At 44.1% G+C, this 16765-nt stretch overlaps 1 protein-coding gene across 1 annotated transcript in view; it reads right to left on the reverse strand.

Annotated features, from left to right (window-relative positions):
• Positions 1-16765, reverse strand: part of LOC113165759 (ankyrin repeat domain-containing protein SOWAHC-like) — a 30794-nt gene that overhangs the window by 8014 nt on the left and 6015 nt on the right. Inside the window, exons 4-6 of the mRNA XM_026365469.1 lie at positions 11730-11774; positions 10771-10893; positions 5421-5507 (exon numbers count right to left, since the gene is read on the reverse strand). Coding sequence (XP_026221254.1) covers positions 5421-5507; positions 10771-10893; positions 11730-11774 — 255 coding nt within the window. The remainder of the gene's footprint in view (positions 1-5420; positions 5508-10770; positions 10894-11729; positions 11775-16765) is intronic.

The raw sequence follows: 16765 nt of genomic DNA on the forward strand, positions 1-16765 counted from the left end.
TCCATCTTATCTTAAAGAACTCATAGTTCCTTATCTTCCCAGCAGAACTCTACGTTCTCAGGCTGCAGGTTTACTTGTGGTTCATAGAGTTTCCAAATGTAGAATGGGAGGCAGAGCCTTTAGCTACCAAGCCCCTCTCCTGTGGAACCAGCTCCCAGTTCAGGTTCGGGAGGCAGACACCCTCTCTACATTTAAGACTAGGCTTTTATAAATCTTATAGTTAGAGATGGATCAGGTGACTCTGAACCATCTCTTAGTTCCACTGCTTTAGGTTAGTCTGCTGGGGGACCTCTACTGATACACTGAGCTCCTCTCCTCTCTCCTTTCTCCTCTATTCATTCAAATTCTACCATTTCATGTCATTAACTTTGTGTCTTCTCTCTCCTGTAGATGTGTTTCCTCCTCTCTGTCCTCCTCCTTGGTCCAGTTACTGGTCCTACCAACCTGTCCAGTGCCTCTGCTGGCTGCTGTTCTTTTCTCTCTTCTCTTTCCACTCACCCCAACCGGTCGAGGCAGATGGCCGCCCACCTTGAGCCTGGTTCTGCTGGAGGTTTCTTCTCTAAAGGGATTTTTTCCTCTCCACTGTCTCCTGGTGCTGCTCAGTGGGGTTGTTGGTTCTTCTATATAATTCTGTACAGTTCTATTTTGTAAGATCTTAAACTGTAAAGTGTCTTGAGACGACTTCTGTTGTACTTTTTCACTACACAAACAAAGCTGAATTTAATTAACCTGAATAGCAAATGGCACGTTGGACATAAAACTCTACGTGATGTCAACTAGACGTTTGTTAGACCTGCTGGTTGGAGTCAGAACACACAGCTCCAGAGTTCGTTTAGGACTGAACCAAGACCACATCCAGTGAAGGATGAGAGGAATTATATCATAAAGACGAGAGAAGCTGCAGACTGAGCTGATCGTTCTCTGCAGGTTCACACTGTCTCACTGTTTTATCATAAAATATCGATTAAAGCTTCTTTAGGTGTAGTTTGATGCTTTTGTTCTTTTAATGACGTTGAACTTTGCTACAAACACATGTCACAGTTCCATATTTCTACAGTTCTGGTTGAAACTGATTCTTCTCTTTGGATTCTCTGACTGTCGGCAGAAATCTCTCTGTGTGTCCGTCATCCTGTCTGGGCTGATTTCCCAACACTTGGCAGAAACTCATCGTCGACACCCAGCGTTTACTGTGCTGTCATTTTGAGAAGCCGTTTGTACACATTAACACCGGCGAGTCCCAGTGGAGCGGCTGCCCGTCATCCAGAGCTGCTGTCAGTGTCGGAGACGAACAAACACTCACATCGCTGTCAGTCTAGAGTTGGAACCGGAGTTAAATGACGGGAAGACGCAGCTGAGAGTTTGAAGTCGGTGCTGATTAAGAGGATGAGTCTGTAGTTTACAGAAAGCTGTGTCTCCAGACTCTCATCACCATCCTGACTTTAAATGGGCCCTGGAGGCCGTTTGATGTGGAGAACAGAAAGAAAGCATCAAACAGCGTCACACTCCTCCTCTCAGGCTGCAGTCCTGTCAGTGTCTTTACCTTCAGACTGAGACACATGTGTAGCTTTTACATCTGTGTGTCAGAAATAAACTGCTGTATGATCAAACACTCAGAGTACAAGAAAAAGTCAGTGAACCCTTTGGAGTGAGCTGCTTTTCCGCAGGACTTCTCATCAAATGTGATCTGATCTTCATCGCAGTCACAGCTACAACCTTTACTACAGTCTGTACTGAACACACGCACTAAACATTCACAGTACTGGTGGAAAAATAAGTGAACCTCTCATTTAATCACTGCTTGAAACTGGTTGCATCAGCAGCTGGTGGATTCCATTTACCCAAAGCACTGAAGATCCCAGTGCAGTTCAGAAAGTTAAAAAATTAAATGAACAAGTTCTCCTTCCTTTCTCTGACATCACACCCAAAAAAACCTAATTTCAGTTGGAGAAAAATAAACGAGCAGGGTGTCTGTCGTTTGATGATCTCGTACACACAGTTTGATTTCCCGTGAGTTGCCATCAGAAACGATGGAAACACTAAAAGAATAGACATAATGTTACGGGTCAAGTCAAAAAAATGTTCATGTCGATCAGCCCATTCAGATTTTTGTGCCAGTGCTCATGGTTCTGACCCAGAGGTCCAATCTGATTTCACTGCCTGGGTTTTACTTAATACAGTAGTTTGTTCATTACATTGTACATCACATTAAAGAGACAAACACAGAAATGCGGGCGACTCACTTACTTTTTCCTGGCACTGGTTTTACATGTTGTGGCTGCTCTGTGTGTTGTCTGGATAAATAGCAGCTAAACACTTCGGACTAAACCCTGACAACATGCTAACACAACAATCTGTCCTCTGCAAAGCTGGAAACATGACGAAATGAAGCCTCTGCGGCCGCAAACAGAGAATTTGACATTTTGTCGAAAGGTTGAGCTGCTTTTATGTGTTCAAATACACTTTGAGCCTCCTATCAGAGGTAAAGGCCACTACAACAGGAGGTCCTGAGACTGAAGGAAGATCAAGGTGAGGCCTCAGCCGAGATCCAAGATGTGACAGCAATCGGCAAAACACAGACCTCTCTGACAGATTCAGCACTGGAAACAAGTTTTTTGTTAAATAAGCAAGAATCCTTTGGTTTTTATGTGTTGTCTAAATGCTCCAGCAACATTATCCAAGACAGAGATAAAGAACACTTTTTCAGGACGGAGCTGAAAACAAAGCCTGAATGTGTGTTAGTGCTCTTCACGTAAAGACCAGGATCCAGCTTTATGTTACCTCTTATCACCACGGTTGAGAGGTGAACTGTAGAAATACAGAGGAGATGACGTCGTCTTAGCATAAAGGGGCTGTTTTCAATAGTTATGACGTCTGCCAGAAGGTTCTGACTAGATCATACATATGTTTAAGAGCAGAGAACCAGACAGTAGCATTAACATGAATCTAATAACAGTATGATTTACATATGTATAAGAGCAGAGAACCAGACCACCTCGTGTCGCCTTCGTCTGGGCACAAACTGTGACACCTGAACGCAGCACAAAGACTGCAGCCAATGACCAGCTAGCTTGTACACCTGTGTGAGGAGAGAGAGCTCGTCTGTATTTGTCAACACGCTGGACCTGAACATTTCTGTCATTGTGTCATTTATGCCACTTCTCTGCTCATTTGATGCGCACACACACGATCCCACTGTTAGGTAAATGTCCTCTCCTCTGCACAGCGACAATAAAAATGCTCCATCCTTCAAAGTCCATGTGTTAATTTTCCCCATCCTCGAGGTGATCGTGTATATTACTGTGTGTACACCAATGAATCAGCTGAAGGGAACCGACCCCTGTGTGAAGACGTGCACCTCATGTTCTGCTGACTAGATTTTTAAGGTGCATTAAAACATGACTTACCCCCTTCAGAGAGACGCACGATGGAAGTGGGTGAGCATCCACGGTCAGGGTGGAAGGAGAGGTCAGAGAGGAACAGATCAAAGACTCGTTTCACACCACGGCTGGAGGTCATTTGAGTAAAGTCATATTTGTCAGAGCTCTATTTACTATAATAGTGTGACATCTAAAGGCAGTTTGGACCAACAGCTCGTCTTTGTGGAGCTTTTTGCAGCTGCAGAAGTTCAGAAACTCACTTACGTGCTGTTGTGGTGACGGAGATCGTAGAGGAGGGCGAAGAAGGAATGAAAAAGGAGAAAAACATAACTGGTCAACTGTGTTCCACATCTGGAAATCACATCGCTCCAATAAGAATAATATTTTAATCCTTTTTTTAAGACAACCTTGATAAAGTTCACATTTCAAATGGTGAAACGAAGGATTTTAAAACACTGTAATTTAATTCTGAGAGTTAATCAACTGTTTGGATCCAAGAGTGAAAAGTCATCACAACACTAGTGAATACAGAAAGTGTGCACGTGTACAATACTACGTGGTAAAAGTAGTTGTTTGTGTCTGAGTCCAGAGTGATTTGAACCACAGTACTTTGAGACCACTGCAGTAACATTAACATGAATCTAATAACAGTATTATTATATTCTTATGTATAGTTTAGAGTAACAGAAAATGGACCACATGTTAACATAAAGTCTGTGTCCACCCGTGTCCAGACTTTGAGCTGTTGTATTATGGGGAAAGTAGGCTCCATTGGACATTTGGACATAAATCAAGTTCATTTTAAGTTTGATTTGGTGTCAGTGCTGAAACACGACTGTTACAGAACAACAACAGGTAGAAAATCCTTTTGTGTTTGTTCTTTTGAGGAAAAGCAATATTCACGTTCAGGTGAGTGTTGGAGCCCTGCAGACTTCAGAGAGAAAATCCATTACAGACGTTAACTAAAGCCTGAGCTATTTTTCTCGTCCTAATTCGGTTCTATAGATTATTGATTTTTGATTTGCTGGCTGCTCGAGCTCATGGTCTTTTTATCAGAGCCATTAGCTCCTTAACGATTAGAGACAAAAAGTTAATTATGTAATTATGGAGCCAATAAGTGACTCGTCTGCTTTGCTTTGCTGGGGCTTAAACTTTATCTGCTGTGTGCACATCATCATCATCATCATCATCAGCATCAGCATCAGCAGCAGCAGCAGCGACGAGGTGACCAGAGACGGGAGGAGATTAACACTTAGAGGGGCAGATGCTAAATTGAATTCTCCAGGCCCGGCTGTCTGGGAAGACATTAAGTAATCACAACATTGCTACTTTCGAATCCATCCACGGCACACTGCTGTGTGTGTGTGTGTGTGTGTGGAGAGGTTTGTTGTGACATTTCCAGGGTTGGTCTGGTTTTATGTTACAGAAGAAGTTATAAAGAGACTAAAACCACAAAGACATTAAGCGTCAACTGCTGACGCCAATAGTTGGAGAGCGGCCTCATTCAGACCAAACGTTCCCATGAACACAAATGTTCTTCAGTCCAAACCCTGCAGAGTTCACTGGAACCACTACATATTCTATGAGCTGACCATCACACGGTTTGGACACACACTAACTAGTTGATTACCTAACTATTGCAGCTCTACAACATTTCAATATGCTGACATAACTATGGTCTGTTAGAATCCAGTCGTTAACAGGAACATGTGATGTGAAGCGTGAAGGTTTCACTGTTCATGACTCTGTAAGAAAGTATTTGGACTTTTTATTTCTTTACTCAGCTTTTAGGAATCAAACCAGCTGCAGAAATAAACTTGAACTCAACCAAACCAGGACGTCACGTTACATTACAACTCTGCATCTGTTCGCATTAAGATAAGTTGTGGAGCGTACATCTGCTGTGGAAATTTGTTTGGATCCCGCCTCCCAGTTTTCATACAGGGAGAATGTCACCCAGGGCTGAGGAGCTGGAGACAGGTGGTGAGGTTTGACTCTGCAGCCAAGGTGCAGCAGAACTGATTAAACACACACTCCGCTCACCGATCTGACGTTGACGTCGGCTCCACGGTGAATCATCAAGTCCACGGCCTCCTGACGGCCCTGCTTGGCTGCCCAGTGAAGAGCCGTCTGAAAATACATAAACACACACCTGAAACACCTGAACACACACTTCCTTGTTGTTACTATTGCAACAGCACGTCATCAGTAGGGAAAACTAAGCTGTCTCATGACGGTCTAAACCCAGACTTGGGAGTTGAATTGAATTGTTTCCCTACATGTTCGCAGAGCTTCAGAAGGCGAGCTGTAATTGAATCAGCTGATGTTCTGACAAAATGTGCTGATATCAGCTGTTTTCTTCACGCATCAAAAAAAAAAAATGGTATTGTAGATGATTTGTAATAAAAGACACGGCTCAATTGTTGGAATTATAACTGTGACATAAGTTGGAGTTTATTTGTTGATGAGCTGGTGTCCTCCAAACATCCAGACAGATCAGACACATTAAGCAACGTGATTAGCAACGTGTTTCAATACAGCACAACAGAGATGGGATAACTGTCCTTGAATGTGGCTCGTTAGCAGAGAATTAACTCCGATTGGCTTGAATTAAATATTATTCCACAGCAGACTGTGTCTGTGTGTCTGTTTAAACTAATGAACCATGAATTCACTTCAAATGAGCTGCTTTTCTCCGTCTGTCTCAGTGAAACAGGAAAAGTTCTGATGTTTTAAAACATCTGCTTCATCCACAGGACAAAGATTCAGTCTGACTGAAGACTGAATCCTGCAGAGGAAGACATTTCATGTAAGATTCCACAGGTCCTGGATTTTCATGTTAATATTCTAGAAACCTTTTCCCACCATGAGTTGAAAAGAAAGAAAGGCGGACGCAAGTTAGTTCCCACTGTGAAGTTGTAGGTTTGTATTCTTCATGAATATAAGCGGCTGCTGATCATAGTTTGGTAACTAGTAAATAATAAAGTAACTCTAACTGTATTGATTCATGTTCCACAACATGATTCAGACTCTAACGAACTGTTGGAGGAGAACTGAGGAGACTCTCTAGGGACCACTACTTACTACTACTATGAGGCTGCAGGTAACAGGTCAAAGTTCACATGTCCTAAACAATACCGGGGTTTAATGTAACGTCTACAGAGGCCGATGCTAAATGCGCTAACAGAGGGAACAACAGTAGAACATCAGGTCTACAAACATTCACAGAAAACCCCAGTGAAGCTAGAGAACGTACAAACTTGATGTGTCCCAGAGGTTTGGAAACAGGAGGCAAAGAGACAGAAAGACGCATTAAAACGCTGATGAATGAACAGGAGCAGAGTCTGAAAGCAGGAGTCAGGAGCTAGTTAGTCACTACTCATCATTAAATCTGGGACAGAACACGTGGACGATCACGAAACATTTAACTACAGCTTCTGAGAACCACAGCTTGGAGAGCTCTCCTCCTCCTTCTGCGCCACCTGGTCCAAGGCTGTCCAGTTTTTGGAGCCCGTCCCTGTCTGAGCTCCTGCTGCTGCTGTCAACTGGACCGAACAAATCGAACATTGCTTTCTGCTGTTTTCCGCCCATTTAATTACATGACACTGATGTTCGTCATTCAGCCGACAACCGAGCAGGACACAGTGGGCAGGGGGAGACGAGGCGTCCTCGTGTGCAGGATGGTTAGTAGAGCTTTGTTTTGGCCGCCTGTCTGTGATGGTGTGCTGATGCAGACTGACCGCTGAGTCCAGAGAGGTGGGGGGGCTGCAGGCTGCTTCTTTTCATTAGAAGGTGCTAACTGAAGCCCGTCTCGCCTGCAGGCATCTTCCGACATTTGGTGAGGTTGTTCGGCGTCGGGCAGAGTCCCACTGTTACGTGCTGTTATTAGCAGCTGTGAGGGACATTTGTCCACGTCACTAACAGAACTGCATTTTTAAAACTGAAGAAGAGAGCGGCCCCCTCTTCAAGGAGCTGATCACATCCAGTCCGGGAAGATGCCCCGTAGACCCTGGATCCACAGTGGTGCTGATGGAGGAGAGACATCCAGGTGAAACTTCAAATGACGAGTTCCAGGAACAGGAACTTTTCTATGTGTGTGTCTCACGTTCCAGGATCTGTGCTGTAAATTATAATAATATAATTATAGAATAATAAAATAATAAAATAAAATAATAAAATAATAAAATAAAATAATAAAATAATAAAATAATAAAATAATAAAATAATAAAATAATAAAATAATAAAATAATGGAATAATAGAATAATAGAATAATAAACTAATAAAATCTTCTCCTCCCTCTTCTCCTCCCTCTTCTCCTTCCTCTTCCTCTTCTCCTTATCCTTCCTCTTCTCCTTCCTCTTCTCTTTCTCCTTATCCTTCCTCTTCTCCTCCCTCTTCTCATCCCTCGTCTCCTTCCTCGTCTCCTTATCCTTCCTCTTCTCCTCCCTCTTCTCCTCCCTCTTCTCTTTCTTCTTCTCCTTCCTGTCCTGAGTTGTCAGTGTGTTTTTGTTTGCATGTGCAGAACAAAGGAAATAACCAGTGCTGCTAAATTATGTGCGTAAGCAGAGTTCCTTAGGAAGCCGTGCAGCATCCCAGCCCACAACAAAGAGCCCCCCCCCACGCTGACAGCCACACTCTCAAACATGACGGACACCTGTCTGCCTCTGCAGGGAGCCCGAGCCTCCGTTAAACAGTCGATGGCGCGTTCCTCCCCACATCCAGGAGGGGAGCGCTGACAGTGGGCCTCCGCCTGCCGGGCATCTGTTGGCCGTTCGGTGGCTGAGGAGCGGCGGGTGGGACGAGTTGGGGCGGCTGGTCTGGGAGCAGCAGGGAAAAGCACATCAAAAAGGGGCAAATTTCACGGCTTCCGTTTTGATCAAGTGAAGCTTGAAGAGGTGCGCAACACTCTCAAGTGCAGCGAGGGTTACACCATTGATGTTGTTATTAATGCATGGGGAGGTCCATGCAGCTAATGGGAGGGGGTGCACAGTGAAGCAGCGCATTAGGCGAGGCCATATGGAGGGGTCCTGGTGCTAAAGCTCTTGAATAGGAAGCTTCGAGTCCCATAATGCTGTGTGAAAATCTACTTCTGCCCTCGGCGGGGAGTTTTCAAAGCCAACCTGTGACAGCACCACCATATGTTGTGCTTTCAAACCCCGTGTCTTTGACTGGGTGTAGAATCACGCTTTGACTTAACAATAAATCTGAAGAACATACTGTATGTTCCACAGTCTGCTGCCAAAATTAGGACAATCATTTCATCCCTGTTCACTAATTTTCAAATCCTCCGCTGCGAACTGTGAAATTAGGCGTTAGAACCAAGTTGGAGCACACGGGACAGGAGCGGCTCGAGCCAGTGAAAGATCTTCAGGCTGATTGTGTGAAGAAATGATCAGTCCCTCCCATCTGCTGAGGAGCCGGGCTGCTTCCCTTCAGGCTGCCTGTTTGCTCAGATATTAATTACCATGTAATTACAATATCATTACACGTCCCCATTGTCTGGGCTGCTGGGCCTCAAATCACACCAGCCCCTAATGAGCATAGATTCGACACCCTGCCACAGCGTCTGGACAATAATCACGGGCGAATTATTAACAATGGGCCCCTGGACACAGATATGTATAAGGCCCCCCATTCATTCTACACAGGAGCAAGACCCCCACCCTGACAGATAAAATGACGACAAATAACGAGCCGTGTTGTCGGCAAATTCCATTTTGATTCTTCATAGTCACCTTTTTATCATTTGTGGGCTTTAGAGGTTGTTTTCAGTCTCTTTGTGGCGACTGCTTCTCTTTATTGTCTCTTTCTGTCTCGTTCTTTCTTTGTCTTTTGTGGTTGTGTCACATTTGATCAGGTCATTTTGTGTCATTTACCAACAAGAACAGTGAGTCTGGTATAGACCTGTTCAGTAAGCCATCCACGCTGCTAATATTAACCTGATGGCAGGCGCCTGCAGAAAGAAAACAAGAGTAGGGATAAAAATAACCGGCAGTGTCTGAGCTGAGGACGTTTGTGTATGTAGCGCGGCGTTTAGCACCGTGTCAGGTGTTGGGCTGCACAGAGCTGTCAGCCACTTTGAACGGGGGCTACACGCCTCACAAGGCAATGCAGTTCACAAACATGCCAGAAAATTGGACGTCTGCAAGAATCCCATTTACATGAACTGTATTTTGAATTAATAACACCCCCCACACCCACACAAACACACACCACCACCTCCGCTTCCAGCTCCTCAAAGAGCCGACAGGCATCCCAAGAGATGAGGGAGCAGCTCTCTGTGATGTCAGTGTGTGTCTACAGGTTTGGTGTTAACACAGCCAAAAGTAAGAAAGTCAACTTACCCCCTTTGTGAACAGCAGTTTGACATCACACGAGGCCGTCCGAGGAAGGAGGGAAGAGTCAGAAACACACAAAGACTGAAAGCTCTGGTTCCTACTGGTCTCCTTGTGCTGCACTGACACACTGTGTTAATACTGACATGTACATGTAAACTGTCACTACGTGAACAGGCTTTAACATCGGTACAATCTTCACAATCAGAGGAGCCAAAATCAGCACGTTAGACCTGAACAGCTTCAGCTTCCTCATCTCTCCCTCCAAATGAAGAAACTGCTGTTTCCAGTGTTTGTGCTAAGCTAAGCTTCAGGCTAATAATAAAGCAGAGATCTAGTGTCTGAATGCAGTTTGTCACTCACGTTTCTCTGCTTGATGGGATTTCTGTTTATCTGAAACATCTTCCTAATCTTCAGCAGCTTCTTATCCAAACTAATAGGATCATTACTGCTCCCCTGCTCGTCTCCGTTCCCTTTCTCTCAATTCAATAAGGAGATTATTAGCAACCGGTTTCCGGCACTGGGAATGTTTCATTGTTTTCGCAAACTGCTCGGATTTATTTAACAAGCTGACGACTCAACACGAGTTAAAAAACTAATTCATTATTACTAATATCCAGCAGATACAGAAGCAGAAAAATACATATTAGCTCAGTGCATCCAGAGAGTTTCTGTCTCTTATTGACCTGAGCACTAAACTACTGCTAAACTAACAGGAGATACTCACAGTGATGAAATCCTGATGAGGGCAGAAAAGAAGGAAGTGAGAGGCTTCATTTAATCTGTGACCTACAGCAAACGGAGTCCTGCTCCGGTTCTTTTCAGTTAATGCATGGACGACGCTGACTGTGAAGTGTGAGGAGAGGCAAACGGTGTGTGAACATGTTCCTGTTCCTATGGTTTGATCTGTGTCTCGTTCGCTCACACGTTATTTTGTGTTTTAGGGGACTTTGTGGTTTAACCTGATGTGATGTAAGTGAACGTGTAGGGCCGAACATCGGCAGGTTCTTCGAGCTAAATTCAAGTTAATGCTAACATTAGGAACTATGACTGTACCTTCTTGAACACGAGGCCCGGCTCCTGAGCGAGCAGCTGGCGCTGAGCGGCCGTGTTCCCCAGTGCTGAGCTCCTCATCCAGTCCTTCTCCAGAGGATCCAGCTGCACCCTGTGGAACAGAGACTGGGGAAGAGAGGGGGGAGCTGGTTTATTTATAGCATCAAAGCCGCTTTATGTTCCAAAGGAACTCTTTAAGCTAACAGTTTGTCTTGCTGCTGTTTCACAGACAGTGGAGCAGGTGGACTGGTCTGGGTCCCGTCAGCAGCTGCAGGACAAGGTCACGTCTGCAGGAAACGACAAACTCTTCACACCCTCAAAAACAGGTTTGATGTCCTGCATGTGTCGCTGTTTTCTACCATAAGCCGGTGTCCTCGTTGTCCTCTAGCTGCATGTAGCAGGGCGGGGGCCCCGATGCCATTAGTGGTGTTTATTGGGCAGCAGGGCGCTGTGAAGCACCACCCAGGCCTTTAATCAGAGACCTGCCGGGCCGTCCTCACTGTTTACCTGATAGCTCTAGGCTAATTACACAGACCGGACCAGGCACGGGGGGGGGGGCGTCCTTCAGCTTGACCACACACACAGGGACAGAGCGCCAACACGGAGCTCCCCCCCAATCTGCAATATTTCATCCATTAGTTTCAGTAGTTTGTAGTTTTCTGAAAGGATGAAGACGTCGAATCAAACAAGTGTCTGGAGTTCAGATGTAAGACGATGTGACAGAATATCTAGTTCTAGTGGACCGGGTCCGACCGTACATGATGGGGGGGCGAGAACAGTTAGAGCAGGACACTGCAGTTTGAGACTGATTCATGAATAGAAAACAATATGTCAACATGTGTCTAAATATTACAGCTGAGATGACGTTCAGTGCTGCTGACAGTAAACTTTACTTTACTTCAATGATCGGTATCATTGGGGTGTTGGTGGGTGGGGGTCTGTCTATGTGGATGCTAACTCACCATGAAGGAAGAAGCTGTCACACTCCTGGTGTCGTCCTCTTCACTCTGCAAAAAACACCACAGTGAGCTACGTCAAACGTACTACTACTGCTACTGCTACTACTACTACTACTACTACTGCTGCTACTACTACTACTACTACTACTGCTGCTACTACTACTACTACTACTACTACTACTACTACTACTACTACTACTACTACTACTACTACTACTACTACTACTACTACTACTACTACTGCTACTACTACTACTACTACTACTACTACTACTACTACTACTACTACTGCTGCTGCTACTGCTACTACTACTACTACTACTACTACTACTACTACTACTGCTGCTACTACTGTTACTACTACTACTACTACTACTACTACTACTACTACTTCCTGTAGATCACAAATCTAAAGAGCAGCTAAAAGACGCTGAACAACAAATTACTCAAAGCACAGTTTTGTTATTATTATATATACTATTATATATATGATTATATATTATATTATTGTATATTGTTATATATTATTATATTTTTTTTATACATTATGACTTTTATATTTTTACTCTAAATATTTCAACCTTTTTTTTAAGATTTCATTGTTTTAATACAAACATTTTATAAATCTCAAAATATTTTTTCTCTTCTCATTCAATTTCCTTTCTTTTAATTGTTGTGATTTACATTTGACAATTTTTAAATATATCTAAATGTAAAATCTATGTATTCTATGCTGTATCTTATGTTTACACAGTATGGGACTTATCTTTAAACTATAAAACTATATCTTTATTTAGAAAAGCATTTATTTCCCTGAAATATTTGATTTGTTGTTACCATTTAATACTTCATTTACTATTTCCGTAACTCCTCAAACATTAAAATCTCTCTTCCCAGTCGAGTCACAGCTGTTTCCTTGTGACGTCGCGTCTGTTTCTTGTCAGTGATCGTAATAATCTGCTGTACGTTAACTGACTGATTAAACCAGGAGCCGACTGTACGCAGCAGGGCTCAGGACGCACTAATATCCATCTCTGGGAGCAGAACTTATCTGGTGTTGTGGAACTGTTTGCAGGGCGAGTCCTCATGGGGACAGCGACGCTCCCTGAAGGAGCGGTAAAGGGGTCAAATCTAAGGAATCCATTACATCCCTAAAAGCCTGATGGAACTCGGCAGGTTTAGTAGAACGCAGCCGACGAGCTGCTTTCATGTCTCCACCTGACATCTTTATTTACCGTCTACTGTCACCGTGGCAGATTGCAGAGGTCTCCTCTGCACGTGTTAATGAGCAGAGCTCCATCTTCTCATTTATCTTTTTCCTCCATCACAAACATGAATAAATCTCTTTCATGTTCTCCTTTCAGTCATTATCTCAGTGATTCCTTCCTTCACAGCCGTCTTCAGTTCTCCATTAACAGCTTCTGTGATTTCTTTCAACAGAACAAAATAAAAGTACAGAACGGCCACATGTTCATTTGTCCCAACAGGAAAGTGGGAGTTTCCATTTCCTCCTGAAGGCTTGAAGAGAAAGACACGGAATTTCACTTCCTGCGTCAGACTCACAGCCTGTTGACATTTTCAAAGTGGATCTCTACAACTTGTATTAGATCAACTGTGCCTGGAAACAGTAGATGTGAGAATGCGACCCACTTAGAGACCGTCTGTATTTACACAGCATCAATTCAATTCAATTCAATTCAATTTTATTTGTATAGCGCCAATTTACAACAGAAGTTATCTCAAGGCACTTTACAGTGTAAGGTTTAAGACCTTACAGAAAATATTTATACAAAAAATTATAGAGAAAACCCAACAATCCCATTTGAGCAAGCTTTAGGCAACAGTGGAGAGGAAAAACTCCCTTTAGCATCCTGATGTTAGAGAGGAGACCTATAACACACGCACCAGTGTACTGCGAACTGCACATCAGTGTAACAACAGCAGAGAATCAACGACACGGCTCAGACTCCAACTACGTTGTGGTGCGTTGAGCTCGATTCCAGCTCATGTGACTTTCAGTCTTTCGTCCTTCTCATACTCACGCAGCAGATGGACAAGACAAGACTTCAGCCACACGTTATTTTTCTGGAAATTCACTGAAGATTTAAGCTAAGATTGGACGAAAACTGTGAACCAGAGCCTCCTCTCCTCCTCATCCTCTCCACCCTGACTTCATACAACACAATAATAAAACCAAGTCTCTCTATGTTGAGGAGACATGAATGAGCCCCTGGAGCCAAGTGTCCGTCCGTTAGCATAACAAAAGCCTCTCTCAGCCACTTCCACTGCTCCGTCTATTCATCCTGTCAAAACATGACCACCCGGCTTTCCCTCCTCCGCCCCCTCAGATCCTCTGACAGCCTCCCACCTCTCATCACCATTCAGGAGCGGCCCTTTTGTATGGCAATTGCCTGTCCTAATTGGTGGCGTTTACAAGATGCTCCGTCAAACGGCCGAGCTGTGAGATCCTGCAGAGCAGTGGATCAGCTCAAAGACAGTGAAAAGGCAGAGGGAGGTGGGTGTGTGGGGGTGGAAGCAGTGGAGTTACTGGATTAAAGGCCAGTCAGAGGAAGGAGGAGACACAGCATAAAAAGAGCAGAGAGAAAAGAATGAACGCTGACATTTTCATTTTGAGTGAATTAACCCTTTAAATTATTTTATTGTGCACAATAGAAAACGATAAGATCAGAAACAATCTACTGTTGTTCATCGTTACAAGTGTTCATTAGACTAAATTATTCAATTTTTATAATTTATAGAAGTATTTGTTTTATCAGGATCCTCGAAAGACGAGCTCCTGGTCGTCCAATCTGATCTGTCAACAACTACATCAATGAGAAAAAAGGAATTAGTGAAGATTAAACTACAGGGTAACAAAGGAAAAGATCGGTCCTCAGGGGAAACTCGCATCACAGCAGCACACGTGTTTGAGCTTTGATTAAGCAGGAAAACTGTTTCCTCCCTGACACAGGTAGCAACAGGTACGGACGAACCTCACGTCCCAGGGTGGGTGGGTTCTTTGAGGATGGAGACAGCTCTCCTGCGGTGGTAGATAGTCTGCAGAGAGGGCAGTGTGTCATGGTTCCAGCTCTCTCCTGCCTGTTTGTCTCCAGTTTTCCCCCTCCCTACCTCATGACTCTGACTATTCATTTTCCACACCTGTACCACTCCCTCTCTTCACTATTTAAGCAGCTCCATGTAGCTCTTTACTCTACCAGATAGTCTCACATCAACCAGAGAAGACCTACTATCCAGCATTCTTTTGGACTGACTTCTTGATACTGAACCTGCCTGATCTGAACCTGCTTCTGTTCATCCCTTCGGTACCGTTAGCGTTTTCTGTCAGACCTGTTCCTGTTCCCCTCTGCCTCCTTCCCTGTTCTGTCCCTGTGTTGGATTTCCCTGTGTATGACCTGGACCATCTTTAGACAGTTGCTATCAGCCTTTTGGATCTCTGCTCTCAGTATTTCCTATTCTGTGTTGACCTGGATTGTTGTTTGGACCTCTGCTTTAGCTCTACGGACATTAGTTCTTGGACAGCTCTTCTGCGTATGACCCCGGATTTGTTTCTCACTCTGCTCCTCGGATTTGTGGAGAACCGTCAACTGTTATTGTGTGTTTCATTAAAACCTTTCTGCTTATGTAACATAACTCATTCTTCAGAACATGTGATTCCTCCTCTGATCCCAGTCTACACATCCTTCATTCTGCTGTCGGCCATCTTGGAAGCTCCACCATATTCACCGGTCTACAAGCCACCACCACTTCTGGTTCACTACTCAACAGTCTACAACTCCTCAGTCTCCTCTCTGGATCACTACTTCTGCCTCTTGACCGCCTCTCGACCACCTCTCACCCAGACTTCAGTGAGTACTCCAATATAAACATTACCCAAGATCCAGCCAGACTCGATCTAACTCTGTCTCCTCTTCTAGACCACCATACTCACCTGACGACGGCTCTGTTCAGCCGCTGGTTCCTGACATTCATCCACTGCATTATCATTATTGTTAATAAATCTTCCTTATCTTACTCCTCTTGTGTTGTGTGGTCTCTGGCAATGGAGTCGGATTCTAGGCTCGTGACACAGTGAGGTCTTAGTGACCTACTCAGCAGTGTTCACCACTCTCTGCAGATGTTTGTGGTCCATCACAGTAGTAACGAAATGCACACGACTTGACTGTGAAAACCAAGGTCCAACAAACTGTAGTGCAGTCCAGGGTGAAACAAACGGAGTCCAGAGTTATCCTAAATGACTGAGGGACGAAGACCAACAGACAAATAAGTGGAGTGTCAGGATTCAGGCCTCAGGCCTCATTCCTGCACCTCCACCTTCACTCAACCCGTGGACTCCTGATTACCTGATTCATTTCACCTGTGTTCCCCTCTTTGTTTTATAAGCTCCCCTCAATCCTTTGTTCACCGCTGGTTCGTCATGTTGTGTCACATGTTACGTTTGTGTTGTATTGTGTCCTCCACATCCTCAGCAACTCTGGTTCGTCCGTCAGGTTCTTCTTTTGTTTGTTGGACTTTTTCCCCACGTGAGTGTTGTTTTGCCTTCGACTGCAGTGATTTTGTGTTGTCACTTTGTATTCTTTTGGTTTCCGTGCCCTCGGCAGTAGTTTTCTTTGTTACTTTGTATTTCCAAGTCTGTCGGTTTGTGCTGTGTCGTCTTTTGTTAAGTTAGTCGGGTCTTTGTGTCTTTAGTTTGCCAATTTATATTTTACCTGCATTACTGCATTGTTTTCAGTTGACACTTTGTCCGTCTGTTTCTGGTTCTTGTTAGTTGTTTTTTCCACCGTGGTTTAGGGTCTCTTATGTTGATACTTTGTTAGTGTTTGTTTGGTTTCCCCGTGTCCCTGCCTTTTGTTATTAATAAATATTTCCTTTTGTACTTACCTGTTTGGTCCGTGTCTGTCCCGTTCCCTCACAGGGAGTAGATCCATGTGTAATGCGCCAAAGCAGCAATTAAACAGAGGACTGAGGGAGCTTATAAAGAGACAAAGACTAACAGGTGAAATGCATCAGTAATTAGGAAT

The sequence above is a fragment of the Anabas testudineus genome, chromosome 6, assembly GCF_900324465.2.
Source record: "Anabas testudineus chromosome 6, fAnaTes1.2, whole genome shotgun sequence".
NCBI lineage: Eukaryota > Metazoa > Chordata > Actinopteri > Anabantiformes > Anabantidae > Anabas > Anabas testudineus.